The sequence below is a fragment of the Megalobrama amblycephala genome, linkage group LG7 (genome assembly GCF_018812025.1).
Source record: "Megalobrama amblycephala isolate DHTTF-2021 linkage group LG7, ASM1881202v1, whole genome shotgun sequence".
NCBI lineage: Eukaryota > Metazoa > Chordata > Actinopteri > Cypriniformes > Xenocyprididae > Megalobrama > Megalobrama amblycephala.
The window spans coordinates 4,503,929-4,529,546 of record NC_063050.1 but is presented as its reverse complement, the minus strand read 5'-3'; the positions used below and the strand labels follow the sequence as shown (position 1 = coordinate 4,529,546).

Here is a 25,618-nt window from a genome sequence, read left to right as displayed (position 1 = left end):
GAGGAGATGAGGAGAGAGAAACTGCGGCGTTAACATGATCTTTACCTTTTTGGTCCACTTCTATTCAAGCGTTGAAATAGAGAGGGGGAGAGAGGTATAAATGAAGAGAGAGAGAGAGAGAGAGACAGAAAGAGAGAGAGACAGGCAGAAGGTGTACAGAGGAGAGAAAAAAGAGAAATTTCAGTTCAACAGCAGAGTCTTCCGTTTCTTTTCAAGCTTAAAGGTCAAGTGAAATTTATTAGACATGAGGAGAAACATGAGGAAGAAAGACAAAAGAGAGGGGGACAAAAATATTGCAACAGAAAGAGAGAGAGAGAGAGAGAACGAGAGAGAGAGAGAGAGAGAGAGTGATGGTATGGTAGGGTAAGGGACAGGAACTAACTATGTCTCAATTAAACGCCACCAATCACTGGTGCTTGTTTTAATAATCTGAAGCCTTATGAATATTCATTAAGTGTTCTTCTGTCTGCCCTCGATCACTCTGTCCACTCTCCATCCCTCCATCCCCCCACCCCCACAAAACAACAAACTAAACACACCGACGGATTCGCTGCTGGAAATATGAGATTATTAGACACATTCACATTCACATACGGACCTATTCACACCAGAGCCGGAAACTACCCAGCTGACAGCGAACGCTGTGGAAACGTTCTCTCAACGTTCTGAACAAACGTTCTTTCAGTAAGGCTAATAGAAAGTTTGTTCAAAGTTATCTGGTCTTTAATAACGTTCTCAAAACGTTCATTTAGATACCGTTCATGAGATGTTGTAGTTGGACGTTTTTAAATGTTAATACTTGTTTCAGAACGTTCAGAGAACATTTAAAAACTAACGTTCCCACAATGTTTGAAGAATCAAATGTTTTCTTCACGTTCACATAATTTTTTAAAACATTCAGAAATAACATTAGCAAAACGTTCTTTGAGCATATTCTTGTTAGCTGGGTAGACACTAATCAGCTGAATTCATGTCATTATTTGCAGGAATGTGATTAACGAGATGTATTTTGCATTATAAACTGAATGGTTCTGGTCCTGGATTCTGATTGGTCGATACAGCGCTACAGTCGTGCTGTAATACAGTAACAGCTGCTGATGGTGATATGATTGTTATTTTCGCTGCATGTCATTGTGTGTTCTAGATCATTCTAGGTAAGGAATTTAACAAAATGTACTTTTATTTTGTTGTAAGCATTTAAAAAAAAGGCTATATTCGGAATACTGTTTGTTAAGAGATATTTCAGAAATAATTAATATAGCATAATAGTATTTATTAATATTTTGAATTAGGATTTAGATTTTCATATTTTCTGTTTTCATTTTAATTGTAGTTTTAGCTTAAGTTTTAGTAATTTTGTTGTGTTTTTTTGCCAGTTTTATTAGTTTAAAAATGTTTATCTTATTATTATTATCCCAATTTTAGTGTAGCTATTTTTATTGTTATGCAGTGTAGTTATATATTTTATTTAAATTTTTATCCCAATTTTAGTGTAGTTATTTACAGTCTTACTTTTAGTGATTTCTTCTTAATTTTAGCTTAAGTTTTAATAATTTTGTTTTGTATTTTTTGTCAGATTTGTTATTTTCTGTTTCGTTTTTAAATGTCTATTTCGTTTTCATTATTTTTATTTCAGTTTAAAAGTAGTTTTTTTTTTATTCTGTTGATTTCATGTTAATTTGTTTTTTTATTCATTTTTTATTCGTTTGTTTTTAGCCCTCTGCTGCTCTTCGGCCATTTTTTACCAAAAAAATGTATGTTTGTTTTTTGTTTTTTTTTTTGTTTTTTTACATCAGAATGGTACGAAACTTGGTAAAGGTTTTGGCACTTGCTTTGTGAACACAAAAAAATCATGGACATGATTTGAAAAGGTTAAATGGTTTAAAAAATAGACAGGTCAAAAATGACCCCATTGGAAAAGAATGGGAGATGAATTTTGTACTGTGGCCAAACAAAATCTGACTGAAAGCTCATTTTTTGAGATATCAAGCTCAAATTTGGAACACAACTTTTTTTTTTTTTTTTTTTGCAGTTTTAGAGTAGTTAGAGTAAAACGTCTTTAAAACTATATATTTTATATAAAAATTGAAAATAGTATTTTTGTGCATTTTTCATAACAATAAACCTAAAATTCTGTAACTTTTTAGTTAACTTTTTCAAAAAAAAAATTCACTTTTAAGTTTTAAACAAAAATAAATAAATAAATAAATAGAAATATTGCGTTGAGTGAAAAATATTTACTGAAAAGTAAAATTGACACTTTTTTAATATTTTATTATACTTCAGTTAACATTTATTTTGTTTCAATCAATGTCAAGTTTTTTAACAGCTTTAGTTTCATCTTTAGCTAACAATAACAACTTGAAGCATGTGAACGACCGCAGCGCAGTTCACTTTCACTCAGTCAGGCTCAATTTCCAATGAGAATTTCCTGAGAGAAAATCACGGGCTGATGTTTACTGTCAGTTCAGCTTGTGTTTGCGTTTGGCTGGCGGTGTGAATAGGCCTTTACATGCCAGAGAAAGTCCAACACAAACACACAGTTTCCTCCAGAGGTTCAGCAGTGTGGCACAAACAGTCTGGTCCCTTTAGACGGACACACACACACACACACACACTTGTTGATCCTGTATAAAGGGAGAAATGAAAGCGTCAGTGTGCATTGCTCAGCAAACCCGTTGTGCAAGTGGAACCTAAAAAATTACACCAGTAATTTCTCATCAAAATTTCATCACCATTTAGCTGCAAATCTGCTGCAATGAGGAACATCTTACACCGCATGACACTGCAAAAAGAAAAAGGGAATCAATGAATGATCGGGTGAATGAGTGTCAGCGCTCCGCACTGCAAGAACAAACGGTGAGGGAGATTCCAGCGCCGCCCTGCAGGAGGAGACAGAAAACACACCCTGATCCCCACAGCACTACACCCAGCGGAGGAGTGGAGAGAGGGAGCGACTGAGGGAGGAAGAACGCAAACACAGGGATGTGAAGACAGGAGTGAGAGATGAGAACAGAAGAGAAGCCTCGTTTATACTGAAGGTGTCCGGAAAACTACTGCAAACATTCCCAAACGCACTTGATTTCCTATAGAAGCATTTTACAGGTAAAAGACGTCACTAAACTGAGGCGTGTTTGAGTTCAGACACACGGACGGTGTGAAAACATGCCGCTTCTGAAGTGTTGATCGTGAACTAGTACTGTGAGACTCGACGAGGTGAAGGTGAAGTTCAGCACTTCTTCACAGCTGATTCCTGCTTGTGTTTCCTCTGTACTGACGTCTGTTATTTCAGATTATGAATGTCTCTTCACATCCGTACTAAACCACAGTATAAACCAGGCTTGAAGAGAAGAGAAGAGAAGAGAAGAGAAGAGAAGAGAAGAGAAGAGAAGAGAAGAGAAGAGAAGAGAAGAGAAGAGAAGAGAAGAGAAGAGAAGAGAAGAGAAGAGAATGATAAAGGGTAAAAAAAAAAAAAACTTTGAAAAGTGTATGTATGTACGTGTGTATAATGTGTGTGTGTGTGTGTGTGTGTGTGTGTGTGTGTGTGTGTGTGTGTGAGTGTGTGTGTGTTACTCACTGTAAGGGACACACTCATACTGGATCTCCAGGTATTTGTAAGTGCCAGGACAGGGATCAGGAAACACATCTGCCCCGGCGACGACCACACACTGGGTCCTGTTATTACACCTGAAACACACACACACACGATCATCACACACTTTTACAAAATGGAGCACATTTTTATTTCCAGGAGTCGCCAAAGACGTCAATAAGCAGAAGAAAGAGTGATGGTGACGGGTGTGAGTGTCTGAGAGACGCAGCTGTGATCATGTGAATGATCTCACATTATCTCAATTAAATGAAGAAGATCTGCTCATCTAACCCCCCATCTCTCTCTCTCTCTCTCTCTCTGTGTGTGTGGAAATGGATAGAGTGAAGCCGCATTGATTTGTTCTTCTAGGAAACAGCAGCAGCTCAAACATTGGGGAGACACACTGACGCCAAAACACTCACATAATCTCATCCACACACACGTGTGTTCAGACTACATGAGCATATCACACACTTAAAGTGTTTTATATAATCATTATGACTAACACATTAGAGACATTATTTACTTTCTGTCTGTCTGTCTATAATAATAATCTTTATTTTATATAGTACCTTTAAAAGTTGCATATCTACGGAAGAGGATTAGGGCCAAGCAATAATAAAAAAATAAAACCATCTTGAGATTAAAGTTGTTAAATTTCAAGAAAAAACTCTAGAAAAAAGTCGAGATAAAATGTTGAGAATAAAATCATTAAATTACAAGAATAAAGTCGTTAAATTACGAATTTGTTCTAATAATTTAACAACTTTTTTCTTGTAATTTAATGACTTTATTCTCATAATTTAACGAATTTGTTCTCATAATTTAACGACTTTTTCTCGTAATTTAATTACTTTATTCTCATAATTTAATGACTTTATTCTCAACATTTTATATCGACTTTTTTCTCGAAATTTAACAACATTTTTCTCATAATTTAACGAATTTGTTCTCGTAATTTAACGACTATTTTCTCGTAATTTAATGAGTTTATTCTCAACATTTTATCTTGAAGTTTTTCTTGAAATTTAACGAGTTTTTTCTCATAATTTAACGAATTTGTTCTCGTAATTTAACGACTATTTTCTCGTAATTTAATGAGTTTATTCTCAACATTTTATCTTGAAGTTTTTCTTGAAATTTAACAACATTTTTCTCATAATTTAACGAATTTGTTCTCGTAATTTAACGACTATTTTCTCTTAATTTAATTACTTTATTCTCATAATTTAATGACTTTATTCTCAACATTTTATATCGACTTTTTTCTCGAAATTTAACAACATTTTTCTCATAATTTAACGAATTTGTTCTCGTAATTTAACGACTATTTTCTCGTAATTTAATGAGTTTATTCTCAACATTTTATCTTGAAGTTTTTCTTGAAATTTAACAACATTTTTCTCATAATTTAACGAATTTGTTCTCGTAATTTAACGACTATTTTCTCGTAATTTAATGAGTTTATTCTCAACATTTTATCTTGAAGTTTTTCTTGAAATTTAACGAGTTTTTTCTCATAATTTAACGAATTTGTTCTCGTAATTTAACGACTATTTTCTCGTAATTTAATGAGTTTATTCTCAACATTTTATCTTGAAGTCTTTCTTGAAATTTAACAACATTTTTCTCATAATTTAACGAATTTGTTCTCGTAATTTAACGACTATTTTCTCTTAATTTAATTACTTTATTCTCATAATTTAATGACTTTATTCTCAACATTTTATATCGACTTTTTTCTCGAAATTTAACAACATTTTTCTCATAATTTAACGAATTTGTTCTCGTAATTTAACGACTATTTTCTCGTAATTTAATTACTTTATTCTCAACATTTTATCTTGAAGTTTTTCTTGAAATTTAACGAGTTTTTTCTCATAATTTAACGAATTTGTTCTCGTAATTTAACGACTATTTTCTCGTAATTTAATTACTTTATTCTCATAATTTAATGACTTTATTCTCAACATTTTATATCGACTTTTTTCTCGAAATTTAACAAAATTTTTCTCATAATTTAACGAATTTGTTCTCGTAATTTAACGACTATTTTCTCGTAATTTAATGAGTTTATTCTCAACATTTTATCTTGAAGTTTTTCTTGAAATTTAACGAGTTTTTTCTCATAATTTAACGAATTTGTTCTCGTAATTTAACGACTATTTTCTCGTAATTTAATGAGTTTATTCTCAACATTTTATCTTGAAGTTTTTCTTGAAATTTAACAACATTTTTCTCATAATTTAACGAATTTGTTCTCGTAATTTAACGACTATTTTCTCGTAATTTAACGAGTTTATTCTCAACATTTTATCTTGAAGTTTTTCTTGAAATTTAACAAGTTTTTTCTCATAATTTAACGAGTTTATTCTCAACATTTTATCTTGACGTTTTTCTCGAAATTTAACAAGTTTTTTCTTGTAATTTAACGAGTTTATTCTCAACATTTTATTTCGTTTTTTCTCGAAATTTAACAACTTTAATCTTGAGATGGTTTTATTTTTTTTATTATTGCTTGGCCCTAATCCTCTTCCGTACATATCAAAGTGCTTTACAAGCATAAAAATCAATTCAAATAAATTAAGCATGATACATATAACCAGGCTTGGGAGGGTTACTTTAAAAATGTATTACGTTACAGTTACAAATTACTTCATAAAAAAAAAGGATTCAGTAACGTAATCCAAGAGAGAAATCTGGGGAAATACCTATAAAACCAACCTACAGTCGTTATGCACATTACAAAAGAGAGTAATCAGAATCATAAATAATAATATAGGAAATCGGGAACATACAAATTGACTATTCTTGAAATCAGATACACTAAAGTTTATTGATCTGGTTAAATTTAAGTTATGTTTAAAGCAAAAAAAAAAAATTTACTTCCAGAAAATTTACAAAAAAATGTTTACAGAGAGGCAGGGTGGGTATAATTTGAGAGATGAGTTAAACTTTAAAAAGCTCAACATAAGAACTGCTCTAAAAAGTATGTGCTTCACTATATGTGGAGTGAGGTTGTGGAATAATTTGGAGCAGGTGTTAAAATATTGTGCAAACTTTAAAAAGTTCTATAAAAACGAGTTATTAAAAGGATATGAGGATGTGAAATGTGAGGGTGGGATAAAAGATTGATCGTGTTAAGACTAAAGGGTGATGGGTCGTTTGGTATAAAAGGTAAAATTTGGTTTGAGTTTAAAAAAAGGCTTATTTGTTATTGTGCTATGAATATATAGTATATATAGAAAAATATTTAATATATATTGGAATTTTGAATGGGGTGGGTAAATAACAAGCTTTTGCTTCATCCCGCACCTTTTCGGACACATGTAATTAATTGATGATTATTCGTAGATATTGTTTTTTTTTTATGTACAGTACAGTCCAAAAGTTTGGAACCACTAAGATTTTTAATGTTTTTAAAAGAAGTTTCGTCTGCTCACCAAGGCTACATTTATTTAATTAAAAATACAGTAAAAAACAGTAATATTGTGAAATATTATTACAATTTAAAATAACTGTTTTCTATTTGAATATATTTCACAAAGTAATTTATTCCTGTGATGCAATGCTGAATTTTCAGCATCGTTACTCCAGTCTTCAGTGTCACATGATCCTTCAGAAATCATTCTAATATGCTGATCTGCTGCTCAATAAACATTTATGATTATTTTCAATGTTGAAAACAGTTGTGTACTTTTTTTTTCAGGATTCCTTGATGAATAGAAAGTTCAAAAGAACAGCATTTATCTGAAATACAAAGCTTCTGTAGCATTATACACTACCGTTCAAAAGTTTGGGGTCAGTAAGAATTTTTATTTTTATTTTTTTGAAAAGAAATTAAAGAAATGAATACTTTTATTCAGCAAGGATGCATTAAATCAATCAAAAGTGGCAGTAAAGACATTTATAATGTTACAAAAGATTAGATTTCAGATAAACACTGTTCTTTTGAACTTTCTATTCATCAAATAATCCTGAAAAAAAATATTGTACACAAATATTTTCTTGAGCAGCAGATCAGCATATTAGAATGATTTCTGAAGGATCATGTGACACTGAAGACTGGAGTAATGATGCTGAAAATTCAGCTTTGCATCACAGGAATAAATTACTTTGTCAAATATATTTAAATAGTACACAGTTATTTTTAATTGTAATAATATTTCACAATATTACTGTTTTTACTGTATTTTTAATTAAATAAATGTAGCCTTGGTGAGCAGATGAAACTTCTTTTAAAAACATTAAAAATCTTAGTGGTTCCAAACTTTTGGACTGTACTGTATGTGGTAACACAATTATTGTATTTTCATATTTTATTTTTTTATTGGTTGCTGTTCGAAATAAAAATAAAAAAGAAAGAAAGAAAGAAAGAAAGAAAGAAAGAAAGAAATGGGGGGGGGGGCAACTTTATTGTAAATAAATTGCATTTTTAAATTTAATTTTAATTATTTTTTTCAAGTTTTTAAATGTTACACGTTCCATACTTTTGAATGGGTCTCAACAATAGAAATATTTTAAAAATCTGTTAAATTATCTATTGCAATATTATTAGCCTTGTTGTTGTTTAGAGCTTAAAACCTATAAAAGTCACATCAGATCATAACCAAACAGAACAAGCTCGGATCAGACATTTCTGTTCATGTTTGTTCTGCTTTAATTTTAATGAGCATTTTGGTTACTTTTAAAACCTATTAAAACTAAGCAATCATGTCTCATTTCTACAACTGGGGAATACACAGCCCTAAATATATATATATATATATAAAGGGCTATTCAGACATCTAGTGGCTACAGTATGGTATTACAGATTATTGTTTTAGTCCTTTGATAAAGAAAGTGTTTTTGTAGCTGGAAGGCAGAGTTTGCACTGTACAACCATGTTGTTTGCATTTTCTTCTTTGAAAACAAAATAGCAGCAAAATTTCCATGAATTGAAATACTGTATAATCAAGCAGCGCTTAATATGTGTTATTATGGCAAAATAATGATTTATTTTGTTTTAAATGAAACGATTGTAATCCTGATAGTATTACCCTTTTTTTCAAAATGTAACTGTAATCCGATTAATGCATTTTTTGATGCAACTGTAACGAATTACAGTTACTGGATTTTTGTATCCTGATTATGTAATGCCGTTACATGTATTCTGTTACTCTGCATATAACAAATAAATCACATAAAAGCTATCCTGAAAAAAATTCAAACATTTAAAAACACTAAAAGATTAATCCTGTCTGATCCCAATGGGAAGAGAATTCCAAAGATTTGGAGCACAAGAAGAAAAATCCCGGTCATCCACAGGGCGTAAATGAGTAGGAGGAACAACTAAAAGACCAGAATCGGAGATCACGCCTTGGAGTGAAGACATTAAAAGCTGTGGCGCAGCGCAAGGCCTTGTAGGTCAGCATGAGAATATTAAAATCAATCCGAAACCTGACAGGGAGTCAGTGCAATGACTCTGAAAGTCATAATGTGCTCACTTGTCCTGGTATTTGTCAGGATTCTAGCAGCTGAACTTTAAACAGACTGCGATTTATTTAAGGTAGATTTAGAAACCCCAGCATTACAGTAATCATGTTTTTTTTTTTACAAAAAAAGTGTTGATCAGTTCTTCAGCAACAGAGAAGGATAACATGAATGAATGAATTTTTAACTGTATTCTGGACATGAAGTTTGCGTCAAATATCACCCCCAAATCTTTGTAATTTTTTTTAACTCTAGAGCTGAGACTTCCACTTTTAGGGTTCATTTGATGGGGTGAAGCATGACCTCTGTCTTTTCACTGTTGAGAACGTTTTGAGACATCCAGAATTGTTTTCTCAGAAAGGCAGTTTTCAAGAAAGCCAATAGCTGCATTATCACCAGGTTTTGTATGAATATAAATCTGGGTGTCATCTGTATAGAAATGGAAGTTGAGACCAAGGGATCTCAGAGATGTAAAGAGTACCTGAAAACCATACTTAAGTAAAAGTACTGATACTTTACATCGAAAATGGCTCCACTACAAGTTAGAAGTAACCAATTCCAATATGACTTGAGTAAAAGTCTTAAAGTATCTGATTTTAACAGTACTTGAGTATTTTACTCATGCTCAGAGGTGCACTAGTCCTCAACACATGAGAGACATGCCGGTGAAAATAAGAAACTATTGATTTGTAAGATGAGAAATCAAGTTTATTTTCTAAAATCAAAAAAAAAAAAAAAAACTGAACACCTCAATGTTGCAATAAATCAAGGTCGATACAACAACCTTTTAAACAAACTCTCAAGTGCACAAAAAGGCCATGAATAAACCAGTATCCTTCAAAACGGTCTTGTCAATATAGCAGACAAATAAAACAATGTTAAGTAAAATTAAATAGTCAAAGAGTGTATGTGCTGGTTTGAGCCTCATCACCAGCTGCAGTCATTTCCTCATCTAATAAATCAAACACCTGCGATCAGAAACTACCTGCTAATGCACTCACATTCACGTAAAGTAGCCTTGTTCACAAGTTTTGGGAGAGTAAAGGCAAAATGCACAAGATATAGTACCTTCAATGACCTTAGGTGGCGATATCACTTCTTTATATCAGAAACAAACTGCTGCAGAAAAAGTTAGGTGCCATGAAAAATGTAATTTGTAATTGCATTGCTCATCACAAATGTAGTAGAGTAAAAAGTACATTTACTTGCTCAAAAATGTAGTCAAGTAGAGAGTAAAAGTTGCCAATATCTTACTCAGTACAACTACAAAGTAGCCAAAAAGATACTTAAATACAGTAACTAATTACATTTACTCAAGTACTTTACACCACTGAGGGATCTTAAAAGCTGTTCAAAAGGAAAGAAGTACTTGCTGAAAAAGAAGGGGACTCAAAATCGAACCCTGTGGGACACCAAATTGAACTGAACCAACTTTGGACCGAAATCCACCCCAGGAAATAAACTGCCTCTGGTCTGAAAGATAAGACTTAAACCAGTTTAATACAGTGTCAGTAATGGCAAAAAGGATTTCCAAGTTAGTGAGTAACAGAGAGTGATCCACAGTGTCAAAAGATGCACTTTAATCGAGAAGGATCAATATCTATCTATCTATCTATCTATCTATCTATCTATCTATCTATCTATCTATCTATCTATCTATCTATCTATCTGTCCAATATATACACTCACATATACATGCATTCACACACTCTTACCTGTGTGACATAATCTTGAACGCGTCTGGCTGGTAGCACTGCACGTTCTCCATCTGGAAGGGGTCTGCGTCACAGATCTTGTCATCTGTGCGGCCGTAGTTGGCCGTCTCGATCATGATGACATCACTTCCTGGGCAGCGCAGCTCGATGGGGTATCCCTCACACGCCAACTCTCTCCTCATCAGACCGAAGGGCATCGCTGCTCGGCTCAGACCTGACGGTCACAAACACGTTACGCCATCTCATCCCGACGGTTTCTTGACAGGCGTTTAAGGATGCAGAACTTACCTTGTTCGGAGGGAGCAATGTTGCTAAGCAACACAGGACACATCCACAGTAACCACAGTGACAGCGCCATGGTAACGACAGAGGAACGGACAAGGTGAAAGCGGCGGGACAGTCTCCCTGTAAAGTCAGATGAACCTGGAGAGAGAGACAGACGGGCGTCTGGTTAATTGGTGTCTGAGAGACAGAGAGACCGACCCGATTCAGTCTGATGTCATTACAGAGAAACGCACACAGAAGATGAACATGAATGAGACGAGAGTAAAACTGGAGCCAAACACACAAACACTTGTCTTTTCTGATCATCAGAATCTCTTATTTCACATTCTTATATTCACTTACATCCACACACTGATCAACAAGCACAGAGGATAATGAGCTGCCGTGAGGAAGGTCAGGGCTCATACTATTATGATCGCTGTGTTTATCTATTGATCATCAGACTCCAATACTTTCTGTACAAATGATCACAACATCAAAAGAAACAGCAGCTGAGCGGTTCAATACTCCTTTGTTCCTGTGAACGTTCACGTCACGCCGCAGGCTGATCACGCCAGGGGCCTGAACGCAAGCCTGCAGCCTCAGGAACAGGAAAACACCTCCACACTATCATAGTAGGGCTCGTACAGACACAGAAGTGCCCAAAAGTGATGTCCGGAGGAGAGTTTTTGTTTAATTTGTTTGATTAAACCATTAAAATATAAGGAAAATGTTTTATATTTGTTAAATATGAGGGAATTAAATTAATTTAAAAAATATTTGGCATAGAAAGTCAAACTACAGCTACAGGTTTTATTTTACTATGCAAAAAAAGAAGAAGAAAGAAAAACAGAAAAGAAAAAAACTTTTCAAATCACCAAATAAGCTTTGTTAATTTGTTAACTGTCTGATTCTTAAATCCAAAGAATTGATCTTTTGGTCTGTTTTCAGTTGAAAAGAAAAGATGTTTCCATTATGTGCATCTTGGGATATCGCATAAAAAAATGGAAATGTAAAATGCCAAAATACACATAAAAAACTTTAAAAAACTTTATAAATAAATAAAAATCCTTTTTGTCCGATAAGAAGACATGCACATAAACTACGATGGAAACACGTTTATTGAATAAATTCCTTGATGCACAACAAATAAACTTATGTGACTTTGCCTCAGCAGAGGCTGTGATTGGATAACTGGACTAACCAGTGGACCAATCGCATTGCAGCATCTCACAAGATCACATGAGAGTGATTATTGTGTTTCGTCTGATGCTCTGCGAAACTTACATTTTTATTATTGATATTTTGCGGCAGTTTCCCAGGAAGTGACGATTTTGTTCTCTTGAACACATGGGATGCAAACGCTGCTTTATTCTCAAATGTTTTATGTGATATTCCAATTTTGCGCACAAGTTAAATTCACAACTTTGGATGAAACCTGCCCAAAAAATCGTAATAATCTTTGTGCTTTACTTTATTGTTAAATTTTATGTAAAACAAACTGTAGCGAGTGTTTCTTTCAACACACAAACTAAATTTTCATCACAGATGCACGCGATTACAGTTGAAAAGAGGCAAGCTTTGTTTTCCGAATGCCGAAGATATGCTGTTCATTTCATAAATGTTTGTAAACCCAGCCAGTATAATCACAATAAAAGCAACCAAACTGCAATTTTTAATATATAAAAAGGGTCCAATGTGCAAACAATATATATAATAAACTAAATCCAGCAAAAACTTCATATTTTTAAACACTCAAGACAGGGATGTAAATTTCATCTAATTTACATCCCAATAAACATGTTTATTGGGGGGGGGGGGGGGGGGGCAATAAACATAACATTTCTCAAGAGCAATTTTTGAAGGGGACACAAATAATACAGCCAAAATTTTCCTTATAAGGATATACGTACACAGAGGAAAGCCTTACTACTATTATTAGTGTAGCATGTGCTTATGCTCATTCTCAATGTTTCTCTTTGCTTCACTGAAAAAACTTACTAATTGATCAAAATATTCTTCTTCAAAACCATTTATTTATTGCAATATTTTTGAAGTTGTTTACAACCAAGTCACCAAAACATGATGAATACACACTGAGCATAACCCAACACACAACAGTAGATCTGTTAGCCTAATTACAGTTCACACAGTGTTAGTTGTAGTTGGTGTGGGTGACTTACTATCAAACAAGCTATGGTAAACAAGCTACCAAACAAGCTAGATAACATTATAATCGCTAACATAGCGGACTCGCAGAAAAAAATTAATCAGTTATCATCATTTTTTTTTTCTTTTGTCATGACTAATTAGTCAGCATCATCTGTATTAAAGAGAAAATAATCACTTCATCCGATGTTATTATTTTCTCTTTGCAGTGAATAAAATAGCCTCGACAGTCTACTTACTGGAGTTACACAACTGCTGTCTGAAGAACTTTGATCTGCACTTGTTTGTGTAGGAGACGTGCGCGGTGGACCAAACCACTGCGAGGCGAGGGAGGGGGACTCTAAATGTTTCTAAACTTAAAATGCACATTTGCGTTTGTATTGTTTTACTACTTACACAATTATTTTAAGTATATATCACAATATTATTTACGATACTTAGCATGGTTTTTAATTATATTTTTAGGGGGGGACAGCACTCAGATGGGGGAGGTCCTTGGGTGTACACAGGATGTGTATCAGTATATTGGATCCGTGCGTATGGTCTTAAAGTGACAGCAGCCTAATAAACCTGCTGTTCTGATTCATTAACGTGAATCAAACAAAAGAGAAAATAACTTACTGCTCTTGACTGGATAACGTTTTTTAGCTTTAATAAGAATACATTTATATTTAATTCATACAGTGAAGACTATGCAATATCTTATTTTTACATCTGATTATTAATTTTTTACTAATTCTAACTACGTTAATTGTACCTGAAAAACTTATAATTCATACTTATATTGTATTTGTTCTATTGTTTGTAATTTGCTTCTTTTTTCTTATCTCTAATAAAAGAAATTAGATAAAATTACACAAAATGTTGTGATATAGATCGTTATTGTGAAATATAATTTCTCATGTTGTGAAATAAGTATTTGATCATATCGCCCACCCCTAACTGCCGCCCACATTTTTTGCTTGATATTTGCATAAAGTCGAGAACTTCCCTACTTCCCTAATACCTTTTGACGCTCTCAAAGCTTTCTGGAGACCCTTTCAAGGAAAAGTCCCTTTTAAACGCATCAAGGCAGACTGAAGAAATTGGATTTTGTGTCTTCCAAGCCACAAAACACAGCAGTACTGTGAACTGTTACGACCCTGTGGTTTGTGTTTTGTTATATTTCTGTTGTTTTGTGAGTGTCTGTGTGTTTCTGTCAAGAAACATCATCTGATTGGTTCATTGATGCTATGTCCTGATTGGTGCACAGTACTCATCACTTCCTCTACAGAGAGATCTTATGTTTTGTGTTTTTGATTGTATAGTACACAGTTTGTGTTCGGAGAGTCTGAATGCGGTTGTTTGAATTGAATATTGTTTGTATCTGAGGCACTTTGTTGGTGTATTTTACCTTATTGCCTGTTTTCTGACACTGATTTCAATTTTGTTTGCCTGGTTGTAAATATATTGTAAATACTGAGTGTTTGGGAAAGTAGGGAGTCTGACACCACTTTTGTTTATTGTGAACGGCTTGATCTGTTTTTGGGTTAGGGTTTAGGAAAGAGGTTTTGTTTATTATTTTGGCCCAGTCAGCTCCTGAATCAAGAGTCCCAAATTAAGCCAATAAATTTAGCACTGTTCAAATTCACTCCATTTTTCAGAGTGTTTCCTCTAGACGGGGCGTTACAGAATGACAGGCCTGAAATCTGATTCAGTGTTTCAGTACAGTGTGACTGTGATTATTACCAGCATATGCTCTGGAAAAATACATTTTTAGGATCAGTAATCCCAGATCCCTTCAGACAGACTCGCAAACACATCGATTGGTCGGCCGTCTCCATACGTACAGTCGCCATGGCAACGCTGCAATAAGGGCTGCGGCGGCTTGCATCTCTCGCGCCGTTTCACTCATTTGTGTTTCTCTCTCTGGATGGATTTTTTCCTGCTATGATCTATGTCTCATTTCTTTTTCACAGTAACCAGTGCTGTGAAACCCCTGCGGGCTCCGTCTCTATTGATGGTGCTACAAAAATACTCCCTGATCCCCAGGAGACGGGATCAGACGATTTATCACCAGCATTTCCCCAGACACAGCCGCTCGCACCAGGACAAGAGCTCAAATCCAGCCTCAGGGCTCATCATGGCCTTTTACTTTATACTACACTTGGTTGTTGTGAATTCCTCCGTCTCTGTATAACTGCGATAGTTTCATGTCTCTCGCCTCGCTCCACACTCTCTTTCTTCTCACATAATAAAATCATTTAGACTCAAATCAATATTACATGTCCATTTATTTATTCAGTAAGTGGCCGTATAATAAGAGGCTCCGCTCCACATCAGGCTCCTGATCGATGACCATCTGAATCTGCTCACTTAGTCAACGAAATTACTGGAAAAAATATTCACTGACAAAGTTTTTTGATTTTCAAACAAAAACAAGACCAGAAATACATAACTAGATAACTATTATATATATATATATATATATATATATATATATATATATATATATATATATATATATATATATATATACACACACACACACACACACTTTTTAAATACTACTAACACACACAAAAAAATCATGCAAATAATCCAACCACAGTATGTTAAGTGCATCTTACATAGTAATTTAACATATTAATTTTAGATTAGTATCCACTTAAGTGTAAATAATTTATAAACCTTTTATAATTAATCAATGTGTATACATAAGAAATTGTGATTAAAATTTGATCTGTTAACGTTCCAAAGGTTTTGTAATTTTAACATATTATCGTCAAATAAAATGTTATTCTTGTCAACAAAAATTCTATGCCTCTTTAGTGAGAGTAAAATGGACTGAAATGAATGAAAATGACAAAATATTTTGTTAAAAGAAAAGAACTTAAAACACTGTAAATCATTAACATTGAACTCAAAATCACTGGATGGGTCATTCTCACAAAACCAATAAAACACTAAGGCACTAATGATTTTAAATATCAAACATGTATCTTAGTAATATAAAAAACATCATAATAAAGACAATATTGTTCTCTATATTGAACAAAGAGCAATTTCAATAGAAATGAATTACTGAAATGAATCATTTTTAGTTGAAATTCTCATTACCACAATGCATCCAGGTATGTCTGAATGTATGTTGTGTCCTAATTTAAACATTTTTTTTAAATATTCCTAAAAAAATATTTATATATATATTGATGATTTTCAAATAACAAAAAATTATATTTATGTATAATGTATAATAATAATGAAAGACAGTGGAAAATATGTCAGGTTTCAATCAAATAAAAAATATTTGGTTTTAAATGACAGCAGGTGATTATGAGAAAAATAAATCAAATATATATAAATATATATTATTTTAGAGTTTCAAGTAACTGTGCATGACTGTTAATAATCAATTTTTAAAAATGTATTAGCTTTCTGAATGTTATTGACATTTTCAGACTGAGATTTTTAAGGACTTGTTTTGGGAAATATGTTCAAAAAGGTGTTGCATTGTCAGCAAAGCTTTTCAAATTAATGACCACAAACACTTCAGACCTCGCTCTTAATGTTTTAAAAGAAAATAGTTGATGCAAACATTTTAAAATTTTCAGGTTTGAAATCTTTGAAACTAAGATTTTGTGAGATTCATTCGTATAAATACAATAAATATAATAGATGGAATAACATACACACACTATATAGTTATAAATACTATAACTCAAACTTTAACAGGATTTTTTTTAAATTTAATAATTAAAAACAAACTTAATTTATTTCTTTTTTATTCCATTTTTACAAATGATGATGTCCCTGAAAGTAGGTTTTGACAGATTTAGCTCACTTCTGTCTACAAATTTGTCCCTAAAATATGGTTAATAGGTACAAACACACACATTCTCAGACTGTCATTGAGATTCACATTGCCTGATTTTAAGCAAATGAAGAGGACACACATTTAGATCCCCACAGCCTTATGGAAACTGGAAACATGATACTGACTAAATGAAGTTGGCTACATATAAACCACACACACACGCAAAAGCCCCATACGATTGATCAGTCCAGACACAAGTGTCACACTTCAGGCACCATCAACACCCTCAAACACAGAGTTTGTCTCTGTCAGCGAATGAAGTGAAGTGCCCATAACATGGACCGACAGATGAAGATCCAGCCAATCACGAGGCGGCGTGTCTTTTTTCTGTGCCACTGGCTGAAAACACTGCACTGTGTAAAACTATATCTAAACTTCTACAGTCGTTTTATAATACAACAGTTGACCTGAAAAATAATGGTGTATGATTTACTTTTTTCACTCAAAAATGTCTAGTAAATTTCACAAATAATTGTGATAAATAACACATTGAATACATTTTGAAGTAGAAAGACTGAAATTGTATTTTCTTGTCAAACATTGTCCAATAAACAATGTTTTATTTCAAACTTGGTGCATCTGATTACTTAGTAAAGCAGCAGCACATGTGAACAACACATGATTACTTATATCTGGAGGTCAAACTTTAATATTTAATACTTTAATACAACATTAGTACTAGTGCTTGACTTAGTAATCTAGCAGTAAGTCCATGTTCAGGGCACTTTTCTCCACTAATATCTCTGAATGATGTCAAATAAAGCACTGTTTCCATCCCATTTGTTCAAGAGAACAAAATCCTGGGAAACTGGCGCAAAGTATCAGTAAAAAAAAAAAAAAAAACAGGAAAGCCTGTGACTATATAATAAACAACTTGCGCTTCAGAGGGTGCAGATGAAACGAAATGAAAAACACTGTCATGTTATCTAGTGCAGTTACCCAATCACATGATCTGTTGAGGCCAGGAATTTATTCGGTAGTTCCATCGTAGTTTATGCATGTTTTCTTATCTAATAAATAAATTATTTGTTTACATTTTTATGCACATTGTAAGATTTTATGTGCATCTTGGCCTTTCCATCCAGTGTTTTTTAAGATTTTTTAATACCTCAGAATTTGCATAAAATACATGGATGGAAACACACTTATGACACCATGTAAAACTGTGAATATTTTAAAAACATTTAATACTTTGAATACTCTTAATGTCAGACGACATCTGTCCATCAGAGCTCATGAGACACTGTTTCTCTCTCTCCTCCCTCATGATCACACAAACACACACACACACACACACACACACACACACACACAGGATCCCTAATGGCTCAGTGACTTACGCAAATAACACCTTCTACTTCAGTACCGACAAAACACAAGAGACTGACACACCCTCACTCACACACACACACACAGATACAAAAGAAAAAACACATTATCAATTATTAAAAGCAATTAATTATTATTGAAATTAGTTGAAATTACTGAAATGGGTCATTACCCACAGGCCACTATAATGTGGTATAAATTACACAATGTAATGTCCGCAAATGAGATGTGCATTAAATTTATCATGCATTAACCAGACTATCATATTCTGGAGAACTAGAATCGGTCAGTAATTAAAATTGTACACATGCATTTTTGCTGTCAGAAATTAAGTTGAATTAATTATTGCAAGTCATAAATAAAAATAACAATTATATCTTCTGTGTTCAGGGTTTATCCCCAAGCAGAATATATTTTATTAAGGTTTAATTAAATTAAGGCTTAATCAATATCAGTAAAATTGAAAATTATTGTGTATGAACACAACAAATGCATCTTTAATAACATTCATAAGATGTTATTCTGACTGTTAAAAAATGAATTTGCCTTCAGGTGTAATTAAATGTCAAACTCTAATTAAAGTCCGGCTGTGTTGCACTTTCATGGATAAAAGACGCGGTTTATGAGAGCATGTTGTGAGATAACCGTGGACGACATCCAAGGAAATGCTGCCGTCCTCATCTGTCAGTGTGTCTGAACGGCACAAATTCACTGTCGTGATCAAAACCTGCATTTGTCAAGCGCTCGCTGCTGGAGCGCCGAAAATCAAACACAACAGAGCGCTTCATCTGGAGAGTTTCCCGAGCCATCAGAGAGCACACGGAGCGCCGGCACGCGTGCGCGCACGGGTAATAATCAGGCTAGAGTAATTGCTATAATTCACCCTCATGCAGAGAAAACCCCTCTGTTCTGCATTTACAATCTGTGTTAGAGACATAAACAAACACACCACTCTCATCAGCGCTGTACACAACACTCACAAACACACACACACACACACACTCGACTGGGGAAACAGAATATACTGCTGCAGTCAATCTACAAGTCAACGTGAAACAACGTTCGCAACTAATTTTACTTCCGAAACGTGATGTGAAACAAGATATTCAACAAGAAGTGGTTTTATTTGATTCAGGAATTGATTGGTGAAAAATAAGAGCGACTGATGAAGTTCACTGAAAAGCACGCTCTATCAAAAATACATTGCAGTCTATTCACATTCATTTTGCTAATGAAGCTGAAAACCAGCCTTAAATATTGTTGTGGTAATTAATGGTAGATGATATACTGATATATTCAGTCATTTTTTAGATGTGTGACTGATGAAATCTGCTAGAATGTAAACGTATAATAAATATTGTTTAAATGTCAACATGAAACAGCGTTCGCAACCAATTTTACCTCTGAAACGTATTTCTAAGTGACACAGGATATTCAATGAGAATTGATATTATTTGATTCAGGAATCGATTGGTTGGTGAAAAACAAGAGAGATTGATGATGTCAAGTTAAAACATTTAGATGAAACGTCACAAAAAACAAAATTTTCTCACATGCACACTGTATTGAAAAGGCATTGCAGTCTATTCATGTTGTTTTTTGCTAATTTAAAGACATTAGGCAGACATTAGGACATTAGACATTAGGCAGACAATCTTAGAGACCCCAAGAAGACAGGCTGACTTATAAGAGTCTGAGAGATCAAACACACGTTTAAGCCAATAGAGCTTCTGTACCTCGGGGTATGGAAGCTTGTTTCTGCCACCAAATAAAAAATAAAGAAGGTAATTGCAACTTCTTATCTCACAATTCTGACTTTTTTCTCACAATTGTAAAATATAAACTCACAATTGCGAGTTATTACGTCAGAATTGTGAGATATAAAGTCCAATTTTGAGGAAAAAAAAACCTTTTCAGTTTATATCTCACAATTCTGATTTTTTAACTCACTATTCATGTTGTTTTTTGCTAATGAAGCTGAAAAGCTGCATTAAAGATTGTTGTTTTAAAATGATATTTATATATTTGGTCATGAAAGGTTTAATCAAACATAATTAACGATTTTAAAATAGTCTTTTTACATTTACCCAGTTTAAATGCATGTTGCCCATCGTGCACAGCTGCCCTGAAGCCACTGGGTGGCGATGCCACTGGGGCTTGGACCCGTCATCGCTGCTTGCAGCTATATATATATATTTCCTCCACCCCCCAAGGTTTTGGGGGCTTTTGGGGCCCTTAACGTGCTCAAAAACTCTTGACAATTTGCACATGGGTCAGAATTCATAGCCATTAGAGACAGGCCAAAACTGGGATACGGGCGTGGCAGGAGGGCTCTACGGCGCCCCCTAGAATGGAATCTGAAATAATGGATACATTACTAACACATAAATGTATGCAACTCGGTACACATATAGATATCATCGGGCCGGTATATAATGCTAAAAGTTATTAAATATTATTTATGTGTGTTTGTCTGCCCTCATGAATTTGTATTGTATCATATGCATATTACATTCTATCAGTCACAAGTTTGGACACACTTTACTGAATTTGTTTCTCATAATTGTAAATTCCTTTGATCTAAATGTTTTTGTGTAAACTCTTGAACAGCAGATCTGTAGAAAAGCATAAATTGTGTATAAATATGAAATTAAATTAATAAAACTAAATTACTACTGATTTAAGTGGACAATTTGGACCATATAAGAAGTAAAAGTATGAAGTGCTCAACAATCATAAGAAAAAATGAGTAAATGTGCCCAAACACGACAACTGTGTTAATAAGAGACATGTTCTGCACTGGAAGCTTCTGTCACCAAGACAAATTCCTTTGCAATAAAGCTCATTCTAATTCTTATTCTGAAGAGATAACGTGCAATTAGCTAACAATTATAGCAAAATAAACACATAGAGAAGGATCAGGTCTTGCGATGGGTCTATGGTCAAAGAATTCATTTTTAATAATGACTAGCTGACTCCTTCATCACACAGTTACTTACCAAGTTAATTAATACACAGAAGATTCTGCCAAAGAAACAGTTACAACTTAGACAACTTAGACATAGAAAAGTATTACAACGTAGAAGAAATTTGGCCTAGCAACAAGACTAACAACAACATCACCAATTAGTAATTCTAACAAAAACCCATTTTCATCAAAAACTAATGGTGAAAAACATAATGATTTTCCTATCTCAACTCTTCACTGTGTTTTTAATTCGGTTGCATAATCCAGGAATAAATTACTGTCTAGACTGACTGAATTACATTAAAGACATTAGGCAGACAATCTTAGAGACCCCAAGAAGACAGGCTGACTTATAAGAGTCTGAGAGATCAAACACACGTTTAAGCCAATAGAGCTTCTGTACCTCGGGTTATGGAAGCTTGTTTCTGCCTCCAAATAAAAAGTAAAGAAGGTAATTGCAACTTCTTATCTCACAATTCTGACTTTTTTCTCACAATTGTAAAATATAAACTCACAATTGCGAGTTATTACGTCAGAATTGTGAGTTATAAAGTCCAATTTTGAGGGAAAAAAAAGGTTTTTTTCTCAGAATTTCAAGTTTATATCTCACAATTCTGATTTTTTAACTCACAGTTGTGTTATAAAGTCAGAATTGTGAGACATAAACTCAAAATTGTGAGAAATAAAGTCAGAATTGCGAGATATAAACAAAATTCTTGAGAAAATAGTCACAATTACCTTTTTTTATTTTTTATTTAGTGGCAGAAACAAGCTTCCATATCAGGCAGCACCAAATGAAACTGCAAAAATAATTAATGTTCTCAAACAGGTTTCCCTAATGTGTTAAATAAGCGCCAAAGAACAGCACCGTTTACACTTCAAGGAAATCAGCTTACAAATGACTTCTAATTGTGCATATTACACTGGGACAAAATAATGTATTTTTAACAAGAAGAACATCAAAACCACTGAGAAAGCAAAACAAGAAGGATAAATAAATAATACCCATTTATTTAGTGCTATAAACATGACCACAAATGTTGGAGGATAAATGAATGACCACCAGCTCAGGGGTCAATAGACTGTGTCTATGTATTTATCTATTTATGACTGAACTTCTGAGTTCATTCTACCTCTATTATACACAGTGTTTCTTCATCACATGCAGAATCTACATACTGATTTTCACAATTGGTTTTACCAATAAACAAACAACGGAAATGATATATGAGATCATTTTCTGCTTTTCTTCTACTTGCTTTGACTAGTAACCAGTGTTTTTGCATGTGTTTGTGTTCGAGTCTCTGCTCGCTCAACCATCCGTGAATCTTCACAAGATCATTATGTGCTCCTTTATAAACACTCTCTCATCTTTATATATCTGCCTAGTAAACACAGTAACACACAGATGTTTACTTACACAACCAAGGACAAATGAGGACTAAAGCCAACCTTAAACGTCTCATTTTTTATCATTAGCATAATATTTTCACCAACCAATGACGCCCACTGATGTCCCAGTTTTGACAGATTCAGCTCACTTCTGTAGACAAATTTATCCTCAAAATTTAGGTAAGTAACCCCGAACACACACTTATCTTTCTAAAGGGGTCATAGACTTAATATAAACCTACAGACTAACACAAACCCTAAAAGAAAATGTCATATTTCTAAATCATTACCTTATTTATGATCCATATTCCCAATTGAAGACAGACAAAGGGGGAGATTTTTTCAGATTTAGCTCACTTACAGCAATCATATTTTGCCCTTGAATACACACACACCCACACACATCTTTCCTGAAATGCAATAGTTCAGGTTGAGATGCAGCGTGTGAGAGAGATGGAGGAGATGTTGGGTGGGGAGAGATGGAGGTCTGTCAGAATGCACCAGCAGTCACTGGCGCCAGCACATTTACACACCACTCACGCGCCGCAGCGTTCAGCGCGCCTTTGGCCTGTAACTCAATTTACATCCAATGAAAAATTACCACAACGTGTGCGTGTGTACGTATGATATATAGGTCTGTGCATGCACAATGTGTGCTTGTGTGTGTGCGTACAGTGATATGTGTGTTTGTATATGTGTGTGGATATATGGGGCTACTAAGCTATACTTTAGGGATAAGGTTTGTCCTCAGATGTAAACTAAATATTAGAGTAATTTTGTAAATTTGCAAATAAAATATGCATTTTATGAGGCATTCAGTTTCTAGTTGTATGTATGAGTCATACATAAAATTATACATATACACAAACACACACACACACACAAATATTTATATATATATTTATGAATTATGGTATGTTCTCATTAACATACCTGCATAAATGTGAATAAATGATGTGTAAATGTGGAATATGGACAGTGATGTGTGTATGGAAATGTGTGTGTTTGGGATTTGGGTCTTTCGTTCATTCATTCATTCTTACCTTCTGGTGCTCCCGTATCCACCCTACATCCTCTCCTCTCCCTCTCCTCTCTCCTCTCCTCCCCTATTCACTCGTTTCTCCTCCCGTGTCGCCAGAATGCATCAAGATTAAAATTTAATCAGCTGCCATCTTCCAGACGATAATGGACCAAAAACATGGTATTTAAAATCCACCTTACAGAATGTCTTCAGTCTTAAACACGCTGGAGGAATAATAAAAACGGGGAATGATATAATCCAATGTGAATACAGTCTCCTGACCCTGTCGATAAGACAAATTACCATACAATATAAAAAGCATCCATGAGTGAAGATGAGAAACGCTTTGGTTTATTAGTCATTATGAGCACAACAGAAATCCGTCGATTCGACGTCGAACCGCTTCGACTATTCGCGCGTATTTTGTCGCCTTTACGCGATGAACTGTTGATCGTCAAGGGTATTGCAATGAGACGATGAGCTGAGGGTGATCCTCTTCTGGTTGATTGGTGGTTTTCATCGAAAATTAAACACTTGAACAACAATAATATTAACGATGAGGAATCGAGCTGAGGTAAAAATATATTGTAGACTATGTCGTAAAATCCCACGACCATACAGAGGGTGATCCTTGTCTGGTAGACAGACGATTTTCATCGAAAACAAAAAATAATCATTGTAATAAAAAAGGGTGAAATGAGTTAAGGCAAAAACAAATGCGTCGTTTGCCGCGGACGCAAATTCCCGCCTGGCGCCGCTCCCCGTCCACGCGAATCGAACAGCGATTTAAAAAACGGTTTAAATCCGACACCGATAATCAACAACATCCGCGACATTTTGCGCAGAAACCCATCGTGGACATCCGTGACTAAAACCACGGCCTGCGCGGAGCGAATCTAAATCACAAATACACGACGGCTAAAAACACTGTTTGGCATATATGGATAAAAAAGGCTGCGTTCACATATACATTCACCGTGTGTAGGACAGAAAAAATCTCTTCAGCAAAACAGGATACTCGGTGGAATATAAAAGAGAAGAGCCCGTGATCGCGGCCAGATGTTATGGTCGTAGTAAAGGATGCAGAAGATCCCAGCAGATATCAACAGATCAATGGAAGATGCGGCTGTCATGGATTCTTCTGCTGCATACAATAGAGATACACGGCGACACCGCTGGCTCTGGAACGGGAGGGGGAAAAAGCACAGGCCTCGGTGTTTCGATAAAATAATTAACCGGATTGACTCTATTTTGGAAGCGTGTCGGTTCCTGACGGGAGAGAAATGCTATTCCCGTTTGTGCTGGATGCGGCAGGCGTGACCAGGCGGATCTTAACGCAAAAGCTTTGACAGAGAGAACACGAACGCCCTGCTTCATTCCCTCGCGCTCGCTCGCTCGCTCTCTCCCTGTGCGCGCGCTTCTCTGTATCATATACATATAGTCATGGACATGAATGAAATCTGACATGAATGAGTTCTGTCATTTTTGACTGTCATAAACATCTCAAATTATGTGTTGTTTGACACCATTCAGTGGGGAATTGCTTCTTTGTCTAATTCACTTTTTGTCTAATTCACTATTTTCATAATATGCATAATATTTTCATACATTTAGCATAGTCTGGTGCAAAATAAAATAATTCTGCTTAGATTCTGATATTTGCCTCTAAAGTTGTCTTGACACATCATCATCATGTCTCATGTTTCATCTTAAAGGATTAGTTCACTTCTGAATGAACATTTCCTAATAATTTACTCACTCCCATGTCATCCAAGATGTTTGTGTCTTTCTTTCATAAGTCGAAAAGAAATTAAGGTGTTTGATGAAAACATTCCAGGAT

General features: G+C 34.4%; 1 protein-coding gene across 3 annotated transcripts in view; it reads right to left on the bottom strand.

The window, feature by feature from the left end:
- LOC125271074 (adhesion G protein-coupled receptor L1-like) overlaps positions 1-25,303 on the bottom strand; it is a 46,389-nt gene extending 21,086 nt beyond the window's left edge. For 2 of the 3 annotated variants that reach the window (XM_048195000.1, XM_048195002.1), the window contains exons 1-5: positions 13,452-13,596; positions 11,068-11,202; positions 10,780-10,993; positions 3,578-3,687; positions 46-60 (exon numbers count right to left, since the gene is read on the bottom strand). In XM_048195000.1, the coding sequence (XP_048050957.1) occupies positions 46-60; positions 3,578-3,687; positions 10,780-10,993; positions 11,068-11,202; positions 13,452-13,581 (604 nt within the window). In that variant the 5' untranslated portion in view covers positions 13,582-13,596. Of the gene's footprint in view, positions 1-45; positions 61-3,577; positions 3,688-10,779; positions 10,994-11,067; positions 11,203-13,451; positions 13,597-23,800 lie in introns of those variants that run through there. The other variant, XM_048195003.1, reaches the window with a different exon arrangement.
- Between the last annotated feature and the right edge of the window lie 315 nt (positions 25,304-25,618).